The following is a 23725-nucleotide window of genomic DNA, read 5'->3' on the forward strand; positions in this document are numbered from 1 at the left end:
TAGGACTTCTCAGCCTCCATAATCATGGGAGCCAATTCCTCATTCCCTATCTATTTATCTATCTATCTGTCATCTATCTATCTATTTATCTATCTATTATCTATCTATCTATCTATCTATCTATCTATCTATCTACCTATCATCTATCTATCATCTATCAATATCTTATTGATTCTGTTTCTCTAGAGAACTCTAGAATTAAGGAAGAAAAAAAAAAAGAAAAGAAAAAACAAAGCCTAGACTCTTACACTAGCTAAACCAGGTTGGTACTGTGGTAGAATCACATGTTTCTCTTTCTCTCTCTCCTGTTTTGCTCTTTTGGATTCCAGCCTGCCTCCTTTAGATGAGACCTTCTCTAAAATGTCTGAAGGTGTGGTTTAAACTGTGATGCACTAAATCAGTATAAGGGATTAGCACTGCTGAGTCTATTCCTGTACCCTATCCACAGGGGTTCACGTCGCCTACCTGGTCAATTCCTGTCACACTGTAGGCATGGCCCTTAATGAGACCAAAAGGTGTCCGGGCTTCAGATTCTGTAGCATTTCTGATCTAAAATGTGAAAAAAGCAGCGTTGGACCCATTGGGTAAGTCAAGCCTTCCCTACCTGCCCAGACCCAGCTCTGTGCCTGGCCTGGCCCCTTCTACTCCCCCATGTGCCTGACGCATATAAGATCACCCCTAAGATGGTTAGCTGGGACATAGAGCAATTCCCAGTCTCTTACCAGGGTGAGGAGACCCTCATTCTGAGCTCAGACTCCAGGGAAAAGTTCACTTTTTTGCCCCCACACAGAGCAACTTGACCCCACCCCCCATCATGTAGCCCAGCACAAGATAGAGGTATGATCCCATACACCAAAGAGAGGATAAGAAGCATTTAACAGTCTCACATACAACCCTATGTCACAAACTTGGAAACACAGAGGAAAGGGATAATTTAGTAGCAAAGAAGATATTCCCAAGGTTAATGCAAGAGGAAACACAAAACTTGAATATGTTCTCTTAAAAAACTGGGTGAGGTAAAACTATATGTGTGTATGTTTGCATGCATAAAGACGTTGGAGAAAATACTGTTAGATTCCTGTCTACTGATGTGAATGTTTTAATGCTATAGGAAGTAGAAAAAAACAAGTTTCGGAAAAGTATGGAGTAAGACTCCATTTAGTAAAATCTATGGAGTAGGACTCCATTTAGTAAAATCAAACTGACTTCTCCTATGGTTTTGTATTTAGGCACATGCCCATATGTCTGAGTAACGAGGGGGGTGTGAAGGGCACACACTGGGTGTCCCAGGGCTGGGACTTGGGCAGGGGCATTGAAGTTTGCCTTTATAGATCTAGGATTGTTCCACCTGATACAATAAGTGTGCCCTAACTTTGTAATTTGAAAAACATTAAATTAAAGCTTTTGTTTTAATGAAAATACATAAACATCGACACCACTGTGCCTCCCCGCCGCCCCGCCCCGAAAGTTATGCTCCTGGTCTCGCCCAGCCAGGGCACCTGCTGGTCTACAGCCCGGGGGCAGTGCCAGGAATGTGAACACGCAAGTGAACGACTTACATCAATGGAGCAGCCCACCAGAGAGCCCCTCTTCAAGGCCTTCTCTAGAATCTCATAGAAGTTCTCTGGAGCCTCTTTAGTTGCAAAGGTCTCTGCTACACCCCCGGTGAAGTCTTCCATGGCCTCGATGGTGCTGCCCCCCTTCAGAGCCTCATAGCTCCCATTCAGCCTGTCTCGGAAGGAAGGCAGGGACACCGCTGCAGGGAACAAGGAAGGCCACCAGGTGGCGCCCTTTGACCAGAGTTTTCCGAACTCTTCTAAGAACCATTGTCTGTCCTGGCCTTGCCCTGGGTTGGGTGGTGTGGAAGGAAGATGGGAAGCAGGGATTCAGCTTTACGTGGAGCTCCAAGGATCCTGGGCTCTCTATGAGACAGGCAGTGCAGTGTGGTGGTAAAGAGCGTGGACTCTGGTCCCCGACTGGCCGCGGGTGCAAGTGGCAGACCCACCACTTGCAAACTGAGGGCTCCAGGGACAACTCGCTTACCTAGTGCTTCAGTTTCCAAATTTACAAAATGGGGGTGATGGGCGTATGCTCCCTCCCAGGACTGCTGTGAGGTGTAAATGAGGCTCGCCCGCCCTCCCTCCCTCCCTCTCCCTCATCTTACACAGAACAGGGAACAAGACTTGACCATGAGGGTGTTAGTTATACATAGACTGAGACAAAGTTGAGGATCTTTCTCTTCCTTTCTGGTCTCACATACTCACAACCATTTTTTCTCTACATAATGGTCTTTTTTATTAATATAATTAATATATTATTAATATAATATATTAATATAATATTATATTAATATAAAATTAATATAATTAATATAATATACAGATATAATAAATTAATATAATATAAACGTTTCCATTTAGAACGGTTTCAGATTTATAGAAAAGTTTGTAAACAGTAGAGTTCCCATATACTCCTCACCCAGTTTCCCCCAGGATTAACATCTTGGTACACTTGTTACAGTGACTGAACCCATACGTTATTATTATTAAAGTCTCTACTTTCTTCTTATTCCCTTAGTTTTTACCTAATATGCTCTGTTCCGAGATCCCACCCAGGATATCACATCACACTGAGTCCTCAAGCCCCCTCTTGGCTGTGACAGTGTCAGACTTTCCTTGTTTTCCATGACCTTGGCCATCTTGAGGAATACTGTCGGGTGTTTGTAGAATGTCTCTCGATTGGGATCTGTCTGCTGTTTTTCTATTGATTAGACTGGGGTTATGGGTGTAGGGGAGGAAGACCACAGAAGTAACATGTACTTCTCATCATGTTGTATCCAGGGTCCATACTGTCATCATGACCCATCGCTGTTGATAGTGAGGTCATGTCCATTAGGCTTCTCCACTGTAGTTACCTTCCCTCCCCCTGTCCACGCTATCCTCTTTGGCAGGACACCATTATGAGCAGCCCTCCCTTCAGGAGCAGAGGGGTTTGCTCCACCTTTAATTACTTGCAATTCTTCTACGTGGAAGATTTATTCTTTTCTCCAATTTATATTCAGTCATTTATTTATGTCAATATGGACTCAGGGATATTTATTTTGTACTTTGGTTTATAATCCAAAGTACTTATTTTATTGCTCAAACTGTCCCAGCTTTGGCTACTTTCAGCCTCTTTAGCTGGTTCCTGCGTCCTTTTGACATAACCCCACCAGTGTGTGTGTGTGTGTGTGTGTGTGTGTGTGTGTGTGTAAAACATGTTCTTTCACTTCTTGGTACTACAAGATGCTCTAGGCTCATCTGTGAGTTCCCCGGCCCAGTCCTAGAATCAACCTTGTCTCCAAGGATCTCTGGTTCCTTTCTTTGGAAAAACGGTATTAGAGACCAAGACCCGGGAAGTAGGGGTGCTTGTTCCTGTGGGGCTGCTGTTCTTTCTAGGCCCCCTGTGCTGACAAAGTGAGGAGATGATGTATGTACACCGACCCAGGATATATACATGTGTCTATCTGGAACGATCTCTATTAAACAAAACGTGAGAGCGGCCTGAGTCTCCAGCCCTAACCCACGACCACAGGCATCATTCTAAGCCTCCTCCCCTTGCTTCTCTGTAACCTCCTCTCCAAAAGTGAGAAACCTAGCTCCACCACCTGCCATCCATCTCCTTAACTGTTCAACTCATTATATACATATAATGGTATCAGAATTGCTGTCCTTGCCCGTATGAGAAACAACTTAATCAGCCTGAGTAGAATGCTTCCTTTTGCTTTTAATCTTACAGACCCCATTCATGCCCACAGTTACTCAGGTCAGCTCCTTTTTCTCCTACCCCTGCAATGAGTTGGTTGCATAAATTTGCAATACAATTAGATGAAATGCATGGTCTGCATTTCATCCTGGGATTCCTCATCCTTCTCTATGATTTTTAAATCTTCATGTATTAAGCTTCTTTCTTTGTGCTGTGAAGTTTTATGAGTTTGATAGATGAATGGTGTCACGTATTCACGATTACAGTATCATACAGAATAGTTTCACCACCCTTAAAAAGATCCCTTGTGCTCCACATATTCATCCCTACCTCGTCCTTCCCTCCACCTGAACCCCTGGCAACCACTGATCTTTTTCCTGTCTCCATAGTTTTGCTTTTTCCAGAATGTCATATCATTGGAATCATGCAGTATGCATGTAGTCTTCTCAGATTGGCTTCTTTCACTTAGCAATATACATTTAAGATTCATCCATTTCTTTTCATGGCTTGATAGCTCATTTTTAAATCACTAAATAATGTTCCATTGCCTGGATGTACCACCATTTGTTTATCCATTCATCTTGAAGGACATCTTGTTTGCTTCCAGTTTTTGGCAATTATCAATAATGGTACAATAAATATTTGTGTGCAGCTTTTGCGTAGACACAAGTTTTTATCCAACTCATTTGGGTAAAAATGACTTTTTACCGGACTCATTTACCAAGGAGTGTGATTGCTGAACTTTTAGGTAAGACTATGTTTAGTTTTATAAGGAACTGCCAAATGTCTTCCGAAATGGCTGAACCATTTCTCATTCGCACCACGAGTGAATAAGAGTTCCTCTTGCTCTACATCTTCGTCAGCAATCGGTGCTGCAAGTATGTAGTGGTATTTCGCTATTGTTTTCATTTGCAATTTCCTAATGACAAATAATGTTAAGCATCTTTCCATGTGCTTATTTGCCATCTGGACATCTTTTTGTGGTGAGGTACATCCCAATCATTTTTGGCCTCTTTGAATGACCAAAAATTAAAGATTTTCTTTTTTAGGAAACTTATTCTTCACTCTTTGAGTGAATACCCTTCAAATTCCACTGGATCCCACCAGCTAGAATTCCTGACTCAAGCCTTTTCCACAGCTGCAGGGGGAGGATTTCCCTGGGCTGGGCTCACCGAGGATGAAGCCATGCCCGCCCAGCCCTGGAGAGCACAGGCACTGGCCCTGGAGAAGATCCTGCCGAGGTCTCCTGGTGGGGGACTCACCATGGGGTAGAGCTGGGGCTGGGCTGCCTGGCTGTCCTGTGCCCCTTTGCCCATCTGAAACCTGTCGGGTGCCTCGGAGGGGTGTGCATAGACTTAGCTGGAGCAGATGGGCATGGGGGGCAGGTAGTATACCTTTGGTTCTTCTTTGATGGCTTTAATTCTGTCCTGCTGATTTCAGGATCAATTAAACCTCCGTTTACCTTCACTTAATTTTGCCACTTGCCAGAGTTAGAAGCACAAATGTGCTTCCCAGTTCCCGTCTCTGAAGACAGGTTTCCCATGGCCTGAAGATCCGGGATGAGCCCAAGAGGGACTCCCAGGGGAGCTCTGCTGTCAGCTGAGCACAGAACTCAGGCTGCTTGGCCTTTTGCTGACAAGCTGACGGGCTAGACATCGAGAGTGCTGGCAGGAACCAAGGTCGTCTGGCAGGCGATTAAAAATGTTTGGGTTCCACTTACCTTGAGCTTCCTCAGCTCATTAAATCCACAGAGGTTGCCAGGGGCTGGGCGCAGGGGATGGGGGGTTGGAGTTTAGCAGGTGCAGAGTTTCAGTTTTGCAAGTTCTAGAGGTGGATGCTGGTGATGGTTGCACAACAGTGTGAATGTACTTAACGCCATTGAGCTGTACACTTAAAAATGATTAAAACGGTCCCTTTTACCACAGCCCAGATGTTTGAGCTATGACGGTGCTTGGTGGCAGGTTGGGAGAGACCAGTTCTGGTAACACATCCAGATTTTCCTCCGCCTATCCTCCCAGCTCTTTGGAAAGTCAAACACAGGGGGGACATGTGTCGCCACTCACTGAAACTCCCTGGAAAGGCCCCGGGGGTGGAGACCTGCTTCCTGGACAGCACCCCTCCTCCCCGGGCAGGGGGCACTCACTTGGCGTAGGCTTTTTCCAGCAAGGCGCTCCAGAACTCGCTGTGGTCGGCGGAGTGGAGGAAGATCAGGCGGTCCCTGAAGGTGGGCAGCCGGTCATCGATGACCACATCCAGCCACTCACTGTGCTGCCAGAACTGTTGGCCAGGACGGAGATCGAAAGCACGGGGGGTGAGTCCCAGGGGAGTCCAGCCCCGTCCGTGTATGTTTATCACTTGGCTCTTTCTCCCTCAGACCACACACTGCCCTTAGGGTCCTGAGGAAAATCACATGCAGGTCCCATGATGGGGCTACCTGGACTGTGTCCACTGAGCCACAGGCTGAGCACCCCACCCGCCGCGGACATCCACCTGAAGACCCCGTGTGGACCCATCAAAGCCGGGGGCGGCGGGACAGGGTCACACGCGGACACCGCGGGGTGGGCTGGGTTAGCTCTTCTGTCTCCCAAGAGAGGGGCGCAGTGTGGGGTTTGCTCTGCTCTTGCGACACCGCGGTTCTCTATACGCCCTTCCGTCAACTGGCTGCTGGGCATCTTAATGTTCCTTCATCTTCAGTCCCCTCCTTGCCCGGGGGTGGAAACTCTCAGACTGACTTTTTTTGGCCATTCACACAGAGAGAGAGAGGGGCTGTAATGGGGCAGGTGGACACTTGTGCTGGGCGTGCAGACACGAGGTGAGTGTGTGTGCATATATGTGTGTGTGTGTGCATGTGTTTGCGTGTGCTCACACACGTGCTTGTGTGTCCATGTGTTCACACACGTGTGTGCATGTGTTCACGTGCACTCGTGCATGTGCATATGAGTGTGTGCGTGTATCTGCGTGTGCGTTCCTTCTCACTCAGATGGCCTGAGAGAGACCCTAAGGTAAGAAGAAAGAGAAAGTAGAAAGAGGGGAGCTCTGGGAGCGGTCCATTTCCAGCTTTGCTGGGGCATCCCAAGCGGTTCCATGTCAGTGATCCTGCCCCAGTCCGACCAGGCCGCCGGTGTCTGGCCGAGGTTGTGTGTGTTTGAAGGAATATTCCCCCGGGCTCCCAGTGATGGGCTCTAAGGGGTGTGTTGGGAGGCAGCACGGCGTGGGACACTACAACCCCCCCCCCCACAGCTGGGCTCCCGCTTGGGGGCTTCACCCTCCCAGCACGTATCACTTCAGGCTTTCTTGGGGGCCTTTGTGACTTAGGGTTCCACGGATGCACTGCTCGGGGCTTCCCGAAGCAGGTGCAGGGTTGGGGGCAGTTCCGGGCTGGCCTTCCAGCGGGGAGCTGGCTCAGGGGATCTTACAGGGCGGCACAGAGATGGCCCCACTGGCACCCTCATGCCCGCACTGTGGCTGAGGACAGGAGAGGAGCAGCGAGGGGGCCTCACTCCCAACGCCCCCTCCCAGATGTCAGCATGTGACTGACAGGCCCCCGACAGGGCAGCCCCAGCCGATCAGAGGCAGGGCAGCGGAGCACGACAGTGCACTGGAAGGAGTACTCAGACAGCCGGCCTTGGGGACGGAGGGGACAGTGTGGTGGCCCGGGAGGGGAAGGTGACCGTGCGGGGGCAGAAGTGCATGCCGGCCCCATGCTGCCACCTTACTAGGATCCCTTTTAGTTCTGCGAACCCCACAAGGTAGATATGAGTCCTCTTTCCAGACAGTGTGAAATCTGCCCGAGGAAACCCGCGGACGTACGGGGCAGGGCAGGCGTCAGTGCGAGCTGGGGCCCTTTGCAGGGGCTGCGGGGGAGGAGAGGACAGAGAACAGGGCCGTGAGCAAACCGGAAACCAGCTCCCAGGCAGGCCGTGCCCCAGGGGTGGCTCTGCGGGAGTCCCACAGGGGCGACGTGTGTCACCCCCTGACCTCCAGCAGGCGATGCCTCCATGCTTCTGTCCATTTCTACTTCTTACCCTCACTCACGTCTCCAAATCTGTATTTCTTCAATAAGGAGAATCTCCCAGTTTATGAGAAATAATCCAGTCCCAAGGAGGTAGAATTGTTTTAGGCCATTTATGCTAAAAGCACAAGTTGTTCCAAAGACTAAAACCTGTTGGCAAGGACCTCCAGACTTGCCACAATCGCACGTAAAGTCGTACTGTCTATTTTCCGGAAGGGCTCACCATGTCCTCCTCCCGCATTGAGAGGCGATCCCGTGACACAGCGCGGTTTGGGGTGCTGCTTTCACGCAGATGGGATCACATTCCTCCCAGGGTTACTGAGCAGCTGAAGAGGCTCATGACATCATGCTGGACCCCAAAGAGCTAACACTTCTGGTCAAGGTTCCCTCTTACCTGGAAGTGGAATATTCCGGCATAACCGGGTCCAAAGCTTTGGTCCTGGGGGACGACTCTAGCCAGAGCATTGTCGTTCAGCGTCAGGGAGGCAATGGCAGCTAATAACCAGCAGTCCCCTGCAAAACGAGAGCCAGACATCACGGTTTTCACTGCCCACTCACAGTGAATGGGAAAACTCTATGCTGGAAGGAGAGGAGGGGCGTTCCAGATGTGGCCACATCTTTTCCGCATTTAGGAAAATGGACAGGATACCAAGAGATACCTCTGTCCTTCCCTTCTGCCTCCCTTCCTGGCTCTTTCCGTGCCCGGTTTATCACGCACAGCTGTTGTTGTCCGGGCCATGCTATAGGACATGCTCACTTGGGTTTCAGACTGACGCTCCATTATGCATCAGCTCTGTGCATTTCCAGAGGCTTCCCCACCAGAGCGCCAAGGCTGCGGACGCTCGTGTCAGCGGGGCTGGGTGAGTAGGCATTTCGTAGCTACAGCCCAAGAAGGTGGGGGTCCTCAGAAATAGCCCCCCGTGGCGCCCGGGGAATGCATTTCTGGGACTGAGGCCTCCCCACAGCACAGACTCGGTTGAGTTAGAGTTGAGAGTAGCTCCAGTTATTTTTCATTTTCAAGATTTGCTGACCGGTCTACTGATTTCTGCAGCCGTGACTTCACACTGACACACATCTGGAGGACAACTCCAAAGGGAACTCAGACATCAGACAGCATTTTATCTGTGCTGTGTCAGCCTCTCGCATATATCCACTCGCTCGCCCTGAGGCTGGGACCAGCGCCTCTTGCCAGGGCTGCCATGAGCTCCGTGTGAGCAGATACTTGCAAGTATCCATTTCCCCAACCTCTCTGTTTTATCCCTGATCTCTTTGTTGGCAGTAGATCACACCACCGTCATTGGAATTCTAGACCCCAGCATACTTAGCTTGGCTTCCTCGGGGTTCACATTTCTGGAAAATACCATACAGCCCACGACCCCTTTCTGATTGTTGTGCACAGGCAGGAGCGACTCTCAGAGGGTGTAGCATCAGGAAAGCTACTTGCTGAGTCACCCTGCTTCTGGCTTTCCCTAGAGTGTCACCGGGGGGAACATGCCAACTGGTTCCTCAAGCATCCACTGCTCTTAACAGCCTGGGGTCCGGCTTTGGGGAGATGCTAATGAGAAGGGACACAGAATCTTTCAGGATCATTTGTTCAGCAAACCTCACTGAGTGCCTCCCGGGGGGCGGGGGGCGGTTCCTGCTCTCAGCTCTGGGGTGGTCCTGGCCAGAGTCCGGGTGGAGGGGGCCCCCTGCTGTACGCTGACCTCCTCCCGGTTCTTCTCCAAGTTAGATCTTTCCCCAATGTAGGAAAATGCGTTTCTTTTCTAGAGCGCAGCACCTCGTGTCTATTCAGCCGGGAAGGCCCTGAGCTTTTGAAGGGGGGCATTCAGAAGCCAGTGCTATTCATACAATTTAAAGCAAAGGAAAAAACTCAACAACAAAGCAATATGGCTTTATCTCTCTGCTGGGCCTGTGTGGATGCATGGCATTGCCCAGAAGAGGGTACCCTCTGAAAGTCAGTTTGTCAGGCAGTACGGTGGACAAGAGCATGCAAGGGGCTGCTAGCTAGCTGGGAGGGACTGGCGATGGTGTTGGTCATGTTCTAGCTCTTATTTTGGGTGTCAGGCTCACTGCCCTTCATTTTATTGTTGTCCTTCCTGGCTTATCCAGATGTTATGTACAGTATTTGGAAGTAATAAAAGTGTTACAAAATGGGGCGCCTGGGTGGCTCTGTTGGTTGAGCGTCTGCCTTTGGTTCAGGTCATGATCCCAGGGTCCTGGGATTGAGCCCCACATGGTCATGGTCAGGCTCCCCGCTCAGTGGAGAGTCTGCTTCTCCCTCTCCCTCTGCCCACCCTCCGACTCGTGCTCTCTCTGTCTTTCAAATAAATAAAATTTTTTTAAAGTGTTACAAAATAATAGTTATATTCAACACCAACCAAGGTTAAATATGCAGTTGGAATTCCAAATAGATACTTGCACTCATGCCACAAACGAAAACCTTGAAACACAAAGAAGCCTATACACTGCCTTTTTATCAAATAGCAACATAGGGAGAAGGCAGGGGCCGGGGAGGGGGCAGTGAGGGGAGGCAGAGGAAGAGTCTGGAGGGAGAGATGAGAGAGGAGATGAGGAAGGGGCAGGCAGAGTCTCCCAGGAAAGGCTGACCCCCAACAAATGAAGACCAATCTGGATGTAATTTTTTTTCAAAAGGTCAAAGTCATACCTAGGATGTGTAATTCTATCATCTGTGTACAGTTGACCCTTGAGCAACATGGGGGAAGGGGCGCTGACCCCCACCCCCAACCCACCGCACAGTCGGAAATCCACGTATAACTTTTGACCCTCCCAAAACTTCACAGCCAGTAGCCTTACTGGTAACCTGTCAATTAACATGTATTTTGTATGCTCTATATATTCTGTACTGCATTCCTACAATAAGAATGCAGCGAAAAGAAAATGTTAGTAGGAAAATCCTAAGGAAGGGAAAATCCACTGACAGTAAGATACTGTGTTATTCAAAAAAATCCATGGGGGCGCCTGGGTGGCTCAGTCATTAAGCGTCTGCCTTCGGCTCAGCTCATGATCCTGGGGTCCTGGGATTGAGCCCCATGTCAGGCTCCCTGCTCGGCAGGAAGCCTGCTTCTCTCTCTCCCACTCCCTCTGCTTGTGTTCCCTCTTTCGTTGTGTCTCTCTCTGTCAAATAAATAAAATCTTTAAAAAAAAAAATCCATGTATAAGTGGATCCGTGTTGTTCAAGGACCAACTGTATCATGGATCAATCTGTTGATCTATCATCAACTATCATCACTCTAGGTCTGTGACTCTGGGTTCTTGGTTTGGGGTAGCTGGTTGGTGAGCACGGTGGTAACTCAGCTGTAGGCCAGGCCTCATAAGCTAACCCACTGGTGGTTTTTTGGGGGTTTTTTTTGTTTTTAAGATTTTATTATTTATTTACAGAGAGAGAGGGACGCTAGAGAAAGAACACAAGCCGGGGGAGTGGGAGAGGGAGAAGCAGGCCTCCCGCCAAGAAGGGAGCCCGATGTGGGGCTTGATCCCAGGACTCTGAGATCATGACCTGAGCTGAAGGCAGCCGCTTAACCAACTGAGCCACCCAGGCGCCCCTTTTTTGGGTTTTGAGGAGGTTTTTTGGTTTTTGTTTTTTTTTCCATAGATAGAATAAAGGTAAACTCACTCCAATTTTGGGCTAAATCCTGAAATGCAAGGCCCACTTTAACAGACTTGGGGGCACTCTCAGGTTAATTTTAGAAAGGAGACTGTGAAACTCCAGGGGGAGACCCCCCAAAGTCTGAGCCCCTGGTGCACTGTGGCATAATGGTTAAGAGCAAGTTCAGATCCTGACTACCTCGCTATCAGTTCTGTGATTTACGTTACTCAGCCTCCCTCAGCTTCGGTGTCTCATCTGTAAAATAGGAAGGGTGACCAGGACGGAGATCCAGGGACCGAGTTAACGCATGCATGTGTTAGCCGTGTCACGGTGCAGGGAGCCAGAGCAGCGCCGTGGGGTATCTCCGTTCTCTGTGAACTGAGCCCCACACTGCAGCACACCCACCCCCAGGGGTACAAGAGTGCAAGGAGCCTGGAGGCCCCGGGGCTCCATCCGGGTGGGGGCAGACTGGCAGACTGGGAGGGAAGAGAGGAGGAAGTAGCCGGTGGTAGCAGTCATATTCTCCCAGACCCTGTGCCCCTCGGGGGTCCCATGTTGCTCTTGCCGTGGGGGCAGCTCAGAGGCCCTGTCCTGCTGGCCCCAGGGGTGCTTGTTCCAACCCCCTCTCTCCGTGCCCCATCCCCTCACACTTACCAAGCTCCCCCTGGCAGATATCTGTCCTGGTGGCCCCTCCAAGAATGAATTCTGGGTTTTTCACTATTTCCTGGAAGAACAAAGGCGTTACTGGGCCGTTGTGATTGGGGCGGGCTCGGGGTCTCTCTCCCTTCTGGGAGCAGAGGGCTTTTTTCCAGTGGAGGGGTGCCACAAACCTGGGCCCGTCTCTGGTGGATGGCACCCCCTGGGGATAGATCCTGCCTTCTGGGCAGCCCCTCAGCGCTGGACGAACAACGGACCATGAACTGAAGACTCCCATTGTCACTCACTCAGGCCCTGGGCTAGCAGTCGGGGCGGGGCGGGGGCAGGGCATGAGTTCGAATCCTGACTCTCCGCTTATCGGCGTTGTACCCTCTGTGAGCTTCAAATTCCTCATCTTAAAATGAGGTAATACACATACCACAGACCAGTGCCTAGGATTAAATACAAATTCATGCTCGCCCACCCAGCTGCTTTCTTTTTTAAAATATGCATTGTGTATATATATATATACACACATTATATAGTGGGAGATACATGCAATATCTCTCATGTAACTTTATCTCAGTGCATTACATATATTTTATTCTATATTGCACATAATTATATTATTATGTGTACATAATTACTTATATATACATATATAGAGAGAAAGAGATACTATAAAGCATTAACAAAAAAGTGTTTGAAAGCAATTGTATAAAATTCGTCTATTCTTGGGGCGCCTGGGTGGCTCAGTTGGTTGAGCGACTGCCTTCGGCTCAGGTCATGATCCTGGAGTCCCGGGATCGAGTCCCGCATCGGGCTCCCTGCTCGGCGGGGAGTCTGCTTCTCCCTCTGACCCTCCCCCCTCTCATGTGCTTGCTCTCTCTCATTCTTTCTCTCTCAAATAAATAAATAAAATCTTTAAAAAAAAAAATTCGTCTCTTCTTTATATTTTGCTGTGTCATTAGTCTCCATTCCTGACAGGGACGAAGGCGAAGAACAAGAGAGAGGGAGTCCCTGCCCTCCTGAGTTGCTGAGGGACTGGGGGCCAGACCATGAACAGAGGCATGGACATCCAAGTTCAGGAGCGGTAAGTTCCAGGATGGAAAGTAATAGTGTGGAACGGGGGCTGTGTGGGGGCTGGAGCAGTCAAGGAGGACCTCCTGGGGAAGCAGACAGTTGAGTAGGGAGTCACGTGAGGGTCCAGGGAGAGGAAACAACAAATCATCAGACATAGAGGAAAGTTCTGACACACAGCAGATGCTCGGTCGTTTTAAGAGGATCTGAACGGGGGCGCCTGGGTGGCTCAGTCGTTGGGCGTCTGCCTTCGGCTCAGGTCATGATCTCGGGGTCCTGGGATTGAGCCCCGCATCGGGCTCCCTGCTCCGCGGGAGGCCTGCTTCTCCCTCTCCCACTCCCCCTGCTTGTGTTCCCTCTCTCACTGTGTCTCTCTCTGTCAAATAAATAAATAAAATCTTAAAAAAAAAAAAAAAAGAGGATCTGAATGCAGGCCGAGTGAGGGGTTTTTCCCACCTCTTTCCAGAAACAGGACTGGAGCAGGAGTCCTCACCAGTACCTGGGTGGTGGCCTAGGGGACAGCTCTGCCCTGAACAGTCTTCCTCAAGCTCCCCGGGACCTTACTTCTCCTCTGGTCTGCGTCCAAAGTATCAGCAGGAGGATGGCGATTTCTTTGCAGGAAGGGGGATTGCTTAAGACGAAGAGCCAACGTGTAAAATGATGGCGCTCTCCCTGCAGCCCCTGGGATGTGCCGGCCTCGTGGAGTGATGGACACCCCGGACATCTGCCCAGAGAGCACTGTGTGGGCTTATGTGTTTTTCCAGTGTTTCAGTAAACTGGGCCAGGAGAATCTCTGAACACTGTGCCATCAGCTCACCACAAGCCCAGGCGTGGCAGGGGTCCGACCGACACCCCGAATGCCGGCTCCTGAAGGGCAGGCAGGGCCATGGATGGGGATGGGGGCAGCTCCTCTGGGCCAGTCTCCTGGCCCGTGCAGACCCTCTCACACGGCTCTCCCGACTCCTCTTCCTCAGGTGTTTGCAGGTGGCTCCGGCCCAGGCCAGTGGGAAGGTGCAAACAGACCAGGAAAACGTGCTCCCCTCAGGAGCCCTCCCCAATGAGCAGAGGGGCTCTGGGCGCGCCATCTAGCTTCTCCAGGCTCTGTCTCCATCTGTCATGTGAGACAACCTTCCTCCGTCGTGGACATTCGGGGCCAGGTGCACAATGTGTACAGGAGCCCCTGCTCCCAAGGGCCCCCCAGGAGCTCCCACGGCAGCCAGCCCCTATCGGGGGAGCGCAGCAGGGCTCCAGCCAGCAAAACTCCCACCGCCCCGGCCCCATCCCTATCTCCGACTCCGAAGGCGGGCGGACCCCGCCCAGCAGGCTGTCGCAGACGTGGGCCTCTGGAGGCCAGATGGGCTGTGGGCGAGGAGGCCCCCCGCCCCCCCTCATGGCCCTCCCCTCCCCCGCCTTTGGCTGGCCCGTCCTGCCAACAGCACCAACTGGGCCAACAGCTGCCACTGCCTCTCGGCTCCATTGTTCAGCTAGCTGTTTTTGTCCAGGAGAGTTTTACCAAATTGCCTCAAACTGTGGATGGATGGAGAAAAATGCAGAAGGAGAAAACTCAGAAACTCTCACCAAGTGAACAGGAATTAGCCATCAGGTGTGAAGTTGTGAGCTCCCCGGACGCGTGGCTGATACAGGGGTCTGTCCAGCGTTCCTGGGAGTCAGTGAATCCGCGCGGGGTCCGTGAATGTCCAGGCCGAAGGGGCGGCCCCGCGGCCACCGGCCATGTGGCCGTGAGCGCCGACAGATGTGGGTCTCAGGCGCAGGGAGCATGTGACGGGCGCCCGTCTGACACGCATATTGGTTCCGTGTGTGCTCTGGATGCATTGCGCTTGTGCCTGGACGGCCTGCGTGTGTGGGGCCCAGGGGTACGTTTGTTCTTGCAAAATGCTGTTTGGGGGCTTGAGGATGAGGGTTACCTGTTACTGTCCTGGGACAGGAAGATCAGAGGAGTCTCGACAAACCCGAAGTGAACCCAGACAGAGGACCAGGCGTCCCGGAATGTTCCCTCTTGGGGCCTGTTCTGTTCACTTCGTACATCATCAGGGGCTCAGCCACGCACATAGACTTTTCTTTACTTAGTCATTAATTTGAACGGGGAGAAGCCGCGTTTGTAACGAGTTTGGAGGGGCTGGGCCCTACGACCGGCAGCTGTGTGTTACCCAGGGCTGTGAAGACGCGTGGGGATACGGGGGTGTCTCTGGAGGCACAGAGTGGCAGGCCCGGTGTGCAGGGCAGTCTCAGCCAGGGGGCCGTCAGCCTGGGCTAGAGGGGTATGAGCATCTTCAGCAAAGAGGTACCCTGGGTTTAGGCTGAGAAGTTAGGAAGGGAATTGCATAGGAGAAAGCAGAAAGGATGCAGGCAGACAGGGAGGCGAGGAGGAAAAGGCCGAAGGAAGCGCTTGTGAGCTAAGGAAATCAGGCTGCGGGCCCAGGAAGGCAGGCCCTTGGCTGCACCCCAGACCCAGTCCTCCCCACTCCGACACATAGCCCTTTCCAAGAGGCCCACTGGAGGGGATTCCCCCTTCTCTCCCAGCGGAGCCTATCGCCCCACCCCCGCTGCAGGCCCCCAGGGGCTCCCCCTCGGTGCGCGCCTTGCCCGGGGCTCTCTGGAGGGTGGGCCCGGCTGCCCACTGCCCTCTGGTGTCCTCCTGACTTTTCTGATTCCGACTGCTCTGGTGCTCATGCCCCCGCCCGTGAGCACAGCTGTGTTTGACAAGAAGGTGGTGCTGGGGAGGGCAGCACGGTCCCACTGGGCAGCTCGGCACTTGCTGCCCGAACGTGCACCACCTAAATGCTGAGCAGACATGCAAACAGCACGCAAGCCACAAAAGCCTTCTGGAGGGACACTGGCAACACTTAGCCTTTCCCTCCTGCCGCCCGCCCACCTGCACAGAGGGGACGCTGGCCCTCCATCCTGCAAGGGGAATCTCAATCCTCACCCCCACCCAGCCCCTCGCTGCTGACTTCACACAAGTCTGTCAAAAGTCTGCAAAACCCCTAGCCCCTCAGATTGCAAACAGACGGGGCTGTTTCTGGGAGTGAGTACAGAAGGGACCATCTCAGGGGCACACAAAGGGAAAGGCAGAACGGATTCTGAGAATGAATCCATAGGAAGGACAGCAACAGTAGACCTGAGTTGAGGTAAATAAAGAAATCGTTCTGCCCTTGGTGGCGGGTGGAGGGCCCCCGAGTGGATGGCGGCCTCACCCATCCTTTGGGGCAACCCCGAGAGAGATCAGTAGTGAGGATGACCACCTCCTAGAGCTGGGATTTGGGACTCTGGACTCCCTTGGGGGTCCGGGTGGTCCTTGCTCCACTCCACGTGCGGGAACAAAGGCGTTCTCCATGCTGGCCTGTGTGCAGACAGCTTTTCTGTTGGAGAAACTCCAACTTCGGCAAAGAGGTGAGTCGAACGCAGCGGCGGAATCACACATTAAGCCAGTGGGTGGCGGTGCAGACCGCAAGGCAGGGCGCCCTCCTCCAGCGGGGAGGGGACAGTCGGGTTACAAGCACGGTCCTGTATGTGCTGCCTAGCAAACACAGTCAGAGACACCCATCTACGGACTCCTTTCTGCCCGCTCTACACGCTAACACGGGAATCCCTGTAACAGCCCTGCAAGGGAAGCAGCATTATAACCCCCCTTTTGTGAAAGAGGAAAGTGAGGCTCTGAGTGGTGCATGGCCTGGATCCCCCGCAGCGGGGAGGGGCTCTGCTCATTCCCTCTGTTGGGGCTGCTAAAAAAGCTACCTTTTCCAAGGTCATGGCTCTCGGGGGTACTGCATCCAGTGACTCATCGGTGAGGGCACAGACACAGATGACGCTGTCACCCCGACACAAGAAGACTCTGGCGGTCCATCCTAGGCCAGGGCACCCCGTGCAACTGGCTGAGGGCTTTGTGGGGCCATTTATGGGGCCACATGACAGCCCAGAGGCTCCATCTGCCCATTCCTGCTGCCCGTCCGGCCGCAGGTGTTGATCCTGAGAGCGCCTGTGATAAACGTCCTACGGGCGCTGTTTGTATGGGGTCCAGAGAGGAGGTCATGTAGCCATCGGTGGCATTGCTCTGGGGTGACACCCGTAATAGCAATCATGACATCAGCTGCCACTTACTGTGGACTGTTGCTGGACATTGGATCTACATTGGTCGTTTCTGTTCCCGTTTCACAGGGGAGGGGACTGAGGCTCGGGGGAGTTAAGTACCAGGACCAGAGTCGCAGGACAAATCAGTGGCAGGGTGGGACCAGCACTCAGGGCCTCACCTTTTGTTCAGTCCTCTTTGTGCTCTCCTTGTCCATAGCAACCTGTCCCCATAGGGGCCCCACCTGGAAGGTGTCCCCACCTGGAAGGAATGATAGCCAGCGGCGCCCGGGCGGAGGTCAAGGCCTGACTAATCCAGCACAGCAAATATTGACTCCTTGTGGGAGGCACCAGCTGGTGCCCCTGGGGACCATCACCTCCAGACTGTTGGGGGTGGGGCAGCTCGGACGCTGGCTCCCCTCTGGGAAGGGAGATGCATGGTTTGGGGAGAGAGGCCCTGCTTCCCGAGTGTTCTATCCATCACATATGTACTGAGCACTTGCTGCGTGAGTGTCCATCCACACGGAACATCCTGGGCTGCAGCCAGAAGCTACGGGCACCCCCCATGCATCCCAGCAGCCTCAGCACACGGGGCAAGACTGCCTCCCACCCAGCTCTGCATGTTTGCCTTTGGGTTCCCATAGAACGTGTCACCTGAGACTTGTCTCCCATTCATCACTTAATGACAAGCCCCTCTCTGGCTCTGGGTTCTCGTCCCGGGCTCACCTCGGTGGGAGTCAGAGAGCTGGGGATGGGGTGAAGCCAGACACCCTGGGCACGGCCCCGGGGCCATCCCTGGCTTGCTGTGTGTGCCCCCTGCATGTCATTCCCTCTGCAAACTGCATAGCATCTCAACAGTGGACTTGGCAGATGTGCTTGGCAGATGTGTCTGTGTGTAGCCCACCCACCCAGCCCCTCCTCTCCTTGCTCCCTTCTGCCAGGCTGCTGAGCCCACACCCCTGCCTGCCACCCCCACCACTTCCTCTTACACTCACCCCTGGCCGTTTCCATACGAAGGGGATCTGGGGCCTCTCTCTATAGAAGAGAGAGGAGCTGTTGGCTGGGAAGTCTGCATCCTCAAACAGGACTCCCTTCTGCACACACTCCTGCCTCAGTTGCTCGAAGCTCTGGCCTGAGGAGTGGGTGATGCGGGCATCCTTGGGAACCGGGTGCTTCTGGGGCCCTGGGGCCCGATAGAGGTAAGGCATGGCTGCTCCCCTGCTGGGGGGCTCAGGTCGACAAGATGACTGTACTAGTCAAGAAGGAGCCAGCTCAGGGAAACCAGGGCTCAGTGGCCCTTGGCCTCTTCCTGTTTGCCTGGGAACCTCCCTGTGAAGACTAAAATGAGGCACGCCCTGATGGCAAACTGTAGAGAGAGCTCTCTGCCCTCCCAAGGGCTCCTGCAGACCTAGAGGGAGCAGTGAGCCTGGGCCAATCCCAGGCAGGGGCAGCAAACTCTGCTTAATGCTCTGGGGAGACTCCGTGGGAGAGAGAGGATTGCTTTATGGGAAAAGAGAGCAAGAAACCAAATTGGTCTGGGAGGTGGCAGGCAGTGTTTGCTTTGCAGGAGGAGAGTATACTGTGTGGTCTTGAATCACATCTGAAGTCAGAGAACTGCAGGGTTTTGTAGTCGGAAGGGAGCTTAGTGAACCGTCATGACACCTATTACATGAACCGAGCTTACCCAGCTCTTTCTCAGACCACCTCATTTTGATTTAGAGCAGGGGTTTGCAAACTTTTTCTGTAAAGAGCCAGTTAGTTAATTTTTCGGCTTCGTGGACCATGTGGTCTGTGTTGCAAGTACTCAACTTTTTGGGTTGTAGCACAAAAGAGCCATGGATGCTATGTGATGAATCCAGCATGGCTATGTGCCAATAAAACTTTATTTACAAAAGCAGCGGGGGGGCCAGATGTCATCCAGCCGGAATTTGGTGACTGACCCCTGATACGGGTGTACACACAGAGGACATCAGCTCCTCCTCCAGGGTACAGGCACCTCTGTTCTCCAGCATTCCTGGCAGTAGGTGTTGGGAAATACTTGCAAAAGCAGGTATCATATTAGTAAAATTCTGTGTCCTGTAAAACTCTACAAACACGATTTCACATTTGAGAAGAAATGAGCTTCAGAGGTTGGAGGCAATTTAATAAAAGTATTAACTGCCATGTGAAGCCCCTGGTCTTCTAGGAACTTAACGATGTCTCTGTGATTCCCGAACTAGTCACAGCGGGTGTTGGAGGCACAGGGTCTTGAGTTAGTGGGTGTAGTTAAAAGCCTATGACACGAGTTTTTATAGGACCTCCCAGTTTCCAGGCATGTTCATTTAGTTCCACACACTTCCTGTCGAGTGGACCCTGCGCATTGTTTTATAGAGAATGTGTAGGCATCGAAGTTGGTGACATCAGGGTTGAACTCCCAGTTTTGCCTGGGGTCACCTTGGGCAAACACTCTGTGCCTGTTTTCTCGGCATGAGTCAGGACAACGGGGTCTCTTAGAGTTGCAGGGATTATGGGATCAAAGCAGCTTGTGGAGTCTGGCATATGCAGGGTCAGGAGCTGTGGATTCCTCCCATCCCTGTCCTCTCTGTCCCCTGCCTCATCCCACAGACACAGGCTCTCATGACCCTACTTCTGAGCCCCTTTTGTTATATCTCTTTGCACAATAAAGGATTCTGGAATGATTCTGTGCTAGAAACAGTGGAGTTGCCGGGAGTCCTGCATTCCGCTGCCCGACAGACAGCTCTATTTAGAAGTGATTAAGGACAAGAGCCAGGGAGACAGGTGTGACAGCAGGAGGGTCATTCATTTCTGGATCATTTCAAGGAAATTAGCAGCAGCCCAGGTTCCTGAGAATTTCCCCCTCAAATGCCCCATCGAGGGGTAAAGGGAACTTGCAGTGAAATTCAACACCGTGGAGAGTCATGAAGGATCCACTTCATGCCGGACCTTCCCCAAGTTCCGGGACTGTGTATCCTTATTCCTTTCCCATTACAAACCCCTGTCTGGGCAGGTGTCTTTCCCCTTGGTCTCTCCTGCAGACTGGAAGAACCAGCCTTTTTCCTGAAAGCCTATTTTAGTTACTAGGAAATCAGAAACTGCATTGCCATCTGTGACTACTGTGGAAATGCCTGAGTGAGAAACGCACTGAAAGCGTTTAGCAACCCGCAGCCTATTGGGGTTCACCTTGCACCCTGCTCCCCAGGACCATGTCCCAGCACGGGAGACAGGACTGCAACTAGGACCCTGTCCAAGTGCTCCTACCTGCCTCCTGGTCCTCAGGTGAGTCAGCCTTCATGACCCCTCCCAGCCCTGTCCCTTGGGATGACCCGGGTGCAGGCCGGGATTCCCCTGTGCTGACGTTCTTGTGAACCTCATTGCCCCGGGCTCAGGGCTACATGGGAGCGTCTCTGAGCCCGCGCCCAGCTCAGCCTGCCATTCAGGCTGGGGAAACATCGAACCAGTGCCTCAGGAAAGCAGATACCATTCCTGAGCCTCTCGGGTTAATTTTCCAAACCTTGGAAAGCCGTGGCCCCTCTCCCCTGGACATCTGGGCGTGCACCCTGGCTCCCCTCCCCTCCGGACTCTTCCTCCAGCCGCCCCAGCCATTTTGCACACAGTACCCAGCGCCGCTGAGCCAGGCACGGAACACAGAACAGTCCCCGTCGCAGGATTGGGTCTGGTTTGCGCGCTTGGAAGTCCTGGTGAGGGAGAGCCCATCTGCCCTGCTATGAAGTCCAAGGCCACTGGACTCCTCGGGCAAAGTAGCTGCACCTGGGTAAGGGCTCAGACTGTTGGTTCCATCTCAGGATGGGAAATGGTTAGAGGAACTTCAGCCACACAGTCTGGATGCCCGGCAGGCCCTGCACACCTCCTGCATGCAGGCCCCCTCACACACACCCCCCTCACACACCCTAGGAAACGCTCTGAACACCTTGGAGGGGAAGGTCCATGGGTCTGCCCATGGGAATGAGGTGCATTTCTTATAATGAGGTCTGTCTGCTTGTCACCAGCCTAGAGAGACACATGGGTGGCTTCGAGCCCAGTGAGCCTCACGGGAACCATTTATCATTTGAGCTGTATCTCCTTCCCCTTGACAGAATAATGTGCTGAAGTGAATTCTAAATTAATTGATCCCTATCAGGGCCTCGGGGGGCCTACTAGTCCTTCCCCTCCACACTGCTGGCCTGCACTGAATATGTTTTGTTTTCCTTTCCAAGCCCAGGTGGGTTTGTGCGTGGGGCAGAGGGATGCGAGCATCATGCCCGGGTGGGTGTGTGACATCTGGGGGCGAAACTCAAGAACCAACGGTCTGAGCCCTTACCCAGGTGCAGCCACTTTGCCCGAGGAGTCCAGTGGCCTTGGACTTCGCAGCAGGGCAGACAGACTCTCCCTCACCAGGACTTGCCAAGCGTGCAAACCAGACCCGATCCTGCAACGGGGATTGTTCTGTGTTCCGTGCCTGGCTCAGCGGCGCTTGGTGCTGTGTGCAAAATGGCTGGGGCGGCTGGAGCCCGGAGGGGAGGGGAGCCAGGGTGCGCGCCCAGGTGTGCGGGCGAGAGGGGCCACGGCTTACGGCAGGTGTGGTAGGAGAGCGGGTGAGAACGGGCAGATTCTCTTGGCAAGATGACTGTCAGGGCTTCTTTGTGGGGTGCTGGGATGGGCTTTCTGCTCCCAGACATGAGTCCAAGGACGGAGGAGGGACAGACCAGCAAGTTCAAAACTTTCAATATGTTGCGATGAAGACGCCCTCCTCACTGCTCGTGATTAAAATCTATCAAATTTACAAAAATTTACACCCCAGAACCAGCTGTTTCTTCCTTGCAGCTTCTCCTGCACCCTTGAAAAGTGAAAGGTACGCAAGTTTGTTCACTTCACTGCAACATTATTTAGTTTAGAAAAAAGTTGAGAAGCATGCAGGGCCCACTCTTAGGGGCCACGATCAAAAATTACGGCCCACTACCATGAAATGGAACACCTGGCAGCCACAGACGGGAACGAGGAGACTCCATGCTGCCGCGGATGTTTGACGGAAAGTTCCCCGTGCGGCGTGCCATGCAGAGTCGGCCACCGTTTGTGGAGAAAGGGGGAAGAGCATATGCATTTCTAGTTGCAGAAGCTCTTGGAAAATACACGAGGCATTAGCAAGAGGATCCCCTCTTCTGGGGATAGACTAAGTAGGCAGGGGCTAGGGTGTCCGGGAGACATCCCTATAAGCCTCTTTATACTATTTTATCCTTGTAACCTTATAGACATACTCAGTTGAATTTCTTTCAAGTTTGAGATGCCCAGGAGACAGCCAAGGTCGAGGTCCAGTGGGCGGTTAGACAGCAAGCAGGAGTGGAGACGTGGAGAATGCTCCATTCCCCTCTCAGAGCTACCGAGTCCCTCTGGCAGCAGGAACCTGGTGTGGTGCCTCCCCTCAGCATGGGATGCTCTCCACTCTCCACCCTCCCTGCTCTCCTAGCGACGCCCCCTCATACTTGATCCCTGTGCCCCAGCATGTGACACCCACAGTGTGTGCGAAGGGGCTTCTGCAGTAAGTGCTGGGGCTGGGATGGGGGTCTCGGAATTCATGCACCGCATCCCACGTGTGCAGAAATGGAATTCCCTCTCTTCTGGGGCCTACGCCCCTATGGCCCTTGGGCCCGCAAACTGCCCAGAGCACACGGTGATCCTGCCCCTTTGCAGGGTGTTCCATCTAACACATGGAGTTCGAGGCCAGTCTTAAGTATTATTGGCTTAGTCACTCTTTGGGCCAAAACTGAGTCCTCTGAGGTAAGCCCAGTCACCAGTCTCCCCGGGGGGCATTTGGGCACAGGGAGATGGGCCTCCGTGGTGCCAGAAGCAGACCAGGGGTCCCCAAGTCTCCTGGTCTACGGCAGATCTGTCCTTCTCCCCCAGCCCCAGGGGGCTTTCTTTCTAAGGTGGGACTGACCCTCCTGTCACCATAGAGTTTACAAAGTCTAGCTTGAAGCTCAAAGCCGAGAAGTGATGTCTTTGTTCCCTCCCTTCCAAGAAGTCTATGTGTTTGCAAAGGGGGCTCAGGAGTGGTGGTCACGAGCGCCACCCCCATTTCCTAGAAGGTGGGAGCTGGTGCTCCATCTATCACCTCCCAGGTTCACAGTGGGAAGCCTGGGTCCCAGGTGAGACTCACTTCCTTCCCCAGGAACAGCCCCCATTCCAGCATCTGGCTACCCACCGCTCCTCCCCAGTGGGCCACCCACAGCAGCATCGCATCATGGTGCAGGAGGTCACCTTCGGGCACCGGGCCCAGATCTTCCCCAGGTGCTCTGCCCAGTCTTTGGCCTCAGTTGTCTGACTGCAGAGAGCTTCCTACCCGGAGATGCACACTCATCAGCTGCTGATGGTTCCCCTCGGTTTCCCAGAGCTCCTCGGCTGCGGGCTTGCTTTCTGGCTCGACTGTGGGATACAGTTTCCTCCAAGGCCTTGTCGCCCCAGATAAGCACTAGGCTCCTTCCCTACGGCCCAAGGTGACACTATTGAAATTGCCTTTGCATTCCTGAGAGGTTTCACTCTGTAAAATTTCAGCGTGGGGGCGC

The 23725-nt window shown here is 52.8% G+C and overlaps 1 protein-coding gene across 3 annotated transcripts in view; it reads right to left on the reverse strand.

Moving 5' to 3' along the window:
* CAPN9 (calpain 9) overlaps positions 1 to 18376 on the reverse strand; it is a 42368-nt gene extending 23992 nt beyond the window's left edge. For 2 of the 3 annotated variants that reach the window (XM_045876212.1, XM_045876211.1), the window contains exons 1-6: positions 18164 to 18376; positions 12021 to 12090; positions 8151 to 8269; positions 5888 to 6021; positions 1560 to 1728; positions 466 to 549 (exon numbers count right to left, since the gene is read on the reverse strand). In XM_045876212.1, coding sequence (XP_045732168.1) covers positions 466 to 549; positions 1560 to 1728; positions 5888 to 6021; positions 8151 to 8269; positions 12021 to 12090; positions 18164 to 18376 — 789 coding nt within the window. The remainder of the gene's footprint in view (positions 1 to 465; positions 550 to 1559; positions 1729 to 5887; positions 6022 to 8150; positions 8270 to 12020; positions 12091 to 18163) is intronic. The other variant, XM_045876213.1, reaches the window with a different exon arrangement.
* Positions 18377 to 23725: the final 5349 nt, after the last annotated feature.

This window comes from Mirounga angustirostris, unplaced genomic scaffold (genome assembly GCF_029215605.1).
Source record: "Mirounga angustirostris isolate CCGP_5_RB_7025 unplaced genomic scaffold, mMirAng1.0.hap1 SCAF_6, whole genome shotgun sequence".
Lineage (NCBI taxonomy): Eukaryota > Metazoa > Chordata > Mammalia > Carnivora > Phocidae > Mirounga > Mirounga angustirostris.